Source organism: Psammomys obesus, unplaced genomic scaffold (assembly GCF_907164565.1).
Source record: "Psammomys obesus unplaced genomic scaffold, mPsaObe1.curated_primary_1811, whole genome shotgun sequence".
NCBI lineage: Eukaryota > Metazoa > Chordata > Mammalia > Rodentia > Muridae > Psammomys > Psammomys obesus.
Window position 1 is genome coordinate 1,985,281 of NW_026592439.1, and position 2,891 is coordinate 1,988,171.

At 40.4% G+C, this 2,891-nt stretch overlaps 1 protein-coding gene across 1 annotated transcript; it reads left to right on the forward strand.

Annotated features, from left to right (window-relative positions):
• Positions 1-1,172: 1,172 nt before the first annotated feature.
• LOC129681384 (olfactory receptor 10J3-like) lies at positions 1,173-2,114 on the forward strand. The gene has a single exon (XM_055613306.1). The coding sequence runs from the start codon at positions 1,173-1,175 to the stop codon at positions 2,112-2,114; it is 942 nt and encodes a 313-aa protein (XP_055469281.1).
• The last annotated feature ends 777 nt before the right edge of the window (positions 2,115-2,891 follow it).

A 2,891-nucleotide genomic window follows, 5' to 3' on the forward strand; every position in this document is an offset into this window, starting at 1 on the left:
CTTCCTAGGAGCTTACCCTGACCTAGGTCTCCAGATTGTCACAGAGATGTCCCCAATCCCATCTTCTCTCTTCTCTACAAGACTCTGTCCTCTCTCACTTGCTCTCATGTCTGATCTCCACCCTCTTAACTCTATGTGTGCCCTCTCCTACCTTGTTTCCTTTCTTCAGCCATTACCTCTGTCTACTCTATGTTCCCTTCCTAGTGAGATTTATACATCTTCACTTGGGTCCTCCTTATTACTTATCTTCTTTGGGTCTGTGCCTCATAGTATGCTTATCTTGTAACATATGGCTAAAATCCACTTATAAATGAGTACATACTATGTGTGTTTTTATGGGCCTGGTTTACCTCATCCCATTTAGGATGATCTTTTCTGGTTCCATCCATTTGCCTGAAAATTTCACGATTTCTTTGTTTTTAAGAGCTGAGTAGTATTCAATTGTGTAAATGTGCGGCATTCTTCAGTTGAGGGAGATCTAGGTTGTGTCCAGATTCTGGGTATTACTAATAAAGCTGCTATGAGCATAATTGAGCAAGCGTCCTTGTTGTATGGTAGAGCATCTTTTGGCTATATACCCAGGAGAAGTATAGCTGGCTCTTGAGGTAAAGTTATTTCCAATTTTCTAAGAAAGAGCCAGATTGATTTCAAAAAATGGTTGTAAAAGTTTACATTACTACCAGCAATGGAGGGGTGTTCTTCTTTCTCCACAACCTCACCATAAAAATATAGCAAGAGTTGGGGATGGTTTGGACAAACTACAAATCTTGGATATAAAATGATGATATCAGTACAGAAAAAAAAAAGATTCTTAAAATTTAAAGATAGAATTGTCAGATGTTTTAGCAATCAAATTTTCTGGCTATATGGTTGAAAAATTGAAATCAGGGCACTGTCACTTTAACTAGACTTTATGTATCATTTTTTTCTCTCTCTTGGTCCTTAAACCACAGGTTCTCTTCTAACTACTCTATACTACCACAAAAGAGGGATTGCACAGAAGGCTAAACAAGGTACCAACAGCTGAGTCCTGATGATGCTGGGGTCCAGAACACTGTCTTAGCTGGACATGCTCTTTACAAAAGGTCTTGGTCCTACCTACTTTGTTTTGTGTTTGACTCATCATAACGTTCTTCCCTTTGCCCAGCTCCCTGAAGCCTACAAGTGCCTCAATGCCAAAGAAAAACTCCACCGTTGTGACAGAGTTCCTCTTTGAAGGTTTTTCCAGCTTTGGTTGGCAGTACAGGCTTGGTTTCTTTATTGTTTTTCTAATATTATACCTTTTGACTCTGTCCGGCAACGTGATCATTGTGACAATTATTCGCCTGGACCGTCATCTCCATATACCCATGTACTTTTTTCTGAGCATGCTCTCCATCTCTGAGACTTTCTATACCATTGCCATCATTCCTCGTATGCTCGCTGGCCTCCTTAATCCTTACCAGGCCATAGATATCCAAAGTTGTGCTACCCAGCTCTTTTTTTATCTAACTTTTGGCATCAACAACTGTTTTCTTCTCACAGCAATGGGTTATGACCGCTATGTGGCCATCTGTAATCCTCTAAGGTATTCGGTCATCATGGGTAAGAAGGCCTGTATCCTCTTGGCATCTGGATCACTGGGAATTGGACTGAGCATGGCTATTGTCCAGGTTACATCAGTGTTTAGACTGCCCTTCTGTGATGGTGTTGTTATTGCCCACTTCTTCTGTGATGTGAGACCCCTGCTGAAGCTGGCCTGCACAGATTCCACCATCAATGAAATCATCAACTTTGTTGTCAGTGTCTGTGTCCTTGTCTTACCCATGGGCCTCGTCTTTATCTCTTACGTTGTCATCATCTCCACCATCCTTAAGATTGCCTCAGCTGAAGGTCGCAAGAAGGCCTTTGCCACCTGTGCCTCCCACCTCACGGTGGTCATCATCCACTACGGCTGTGCCTCAATCATTTACCTCAAACCCAAAGCCCAGAGTTCTTTGGGGCAGGACAGGCTCATCTCAGTGACTTATACTGTCATCACTCCTCTACTGAACCCAGTGGTGTACAGTTTGAGAAACAAGGAGGTCAAAGAGGCTCTAAGAAAGGCAGTGGGTCTTAGGCCGCTTTCCTCTTAATAGGGCATTCTTTAAAGACATTTTCTCTGATGCTGTGAGTGTGAATTTATATTTCTGCTATTTCAATAATCTAATTGTATATAGGGTCAAGAAAACAACTGAGTTTGAAATGATTGATAAAACAGTAGCTTCTTTCTCAAGTAGGAATATTTATTTGGGTCCTTCTCTAAGCATACATAGAGATAGGTGGTAGAAAAATTTGCACGCCTGTGCTATTCAAACCTCAGTGTGGAAATATACACACTTTATATGTATTTGCTTGTGACTACACATATCTTACAATGTTTTTAGTTATTTACACAAATGAAGGAAGACTCAAGTCTAGCAAGGTACTAAAAGACATGAATAAATTATTTTGAACACAACCTGACAAAATTTCTTTGGTAAAGGTAATGGTGTCAATGTGTAGCCTTTGTGATAACTAAGTGAGAAGACAGAAAAATCTACAGCTTTCTATAGAAACAGTTTTGCATTGTGATTTTGTGATTTGCTAATACGTTATCCTAATCAGGGTAACTTCGAATCTCTGGAGGCACACCTTCTAAGAAGATGAAAGAGTTCTATTGACCTATAAATAATGAGTGCACGCAGGAAAAGAAAAGGTGTCAGCTACAAAAGAGGTGTGCTCTTCATAGTCCCGAGATTTCTAGCTGAGAGCACAGACCAGAAATGGAGGCCATGTCAAAAGTTGAACATGTTTTGATCAATTGTGGTTTTCTGTAATGGATTTTGTCTGTTACAAAGAGATGTTTCCTTAATGGGGGAGATGAAGACTAT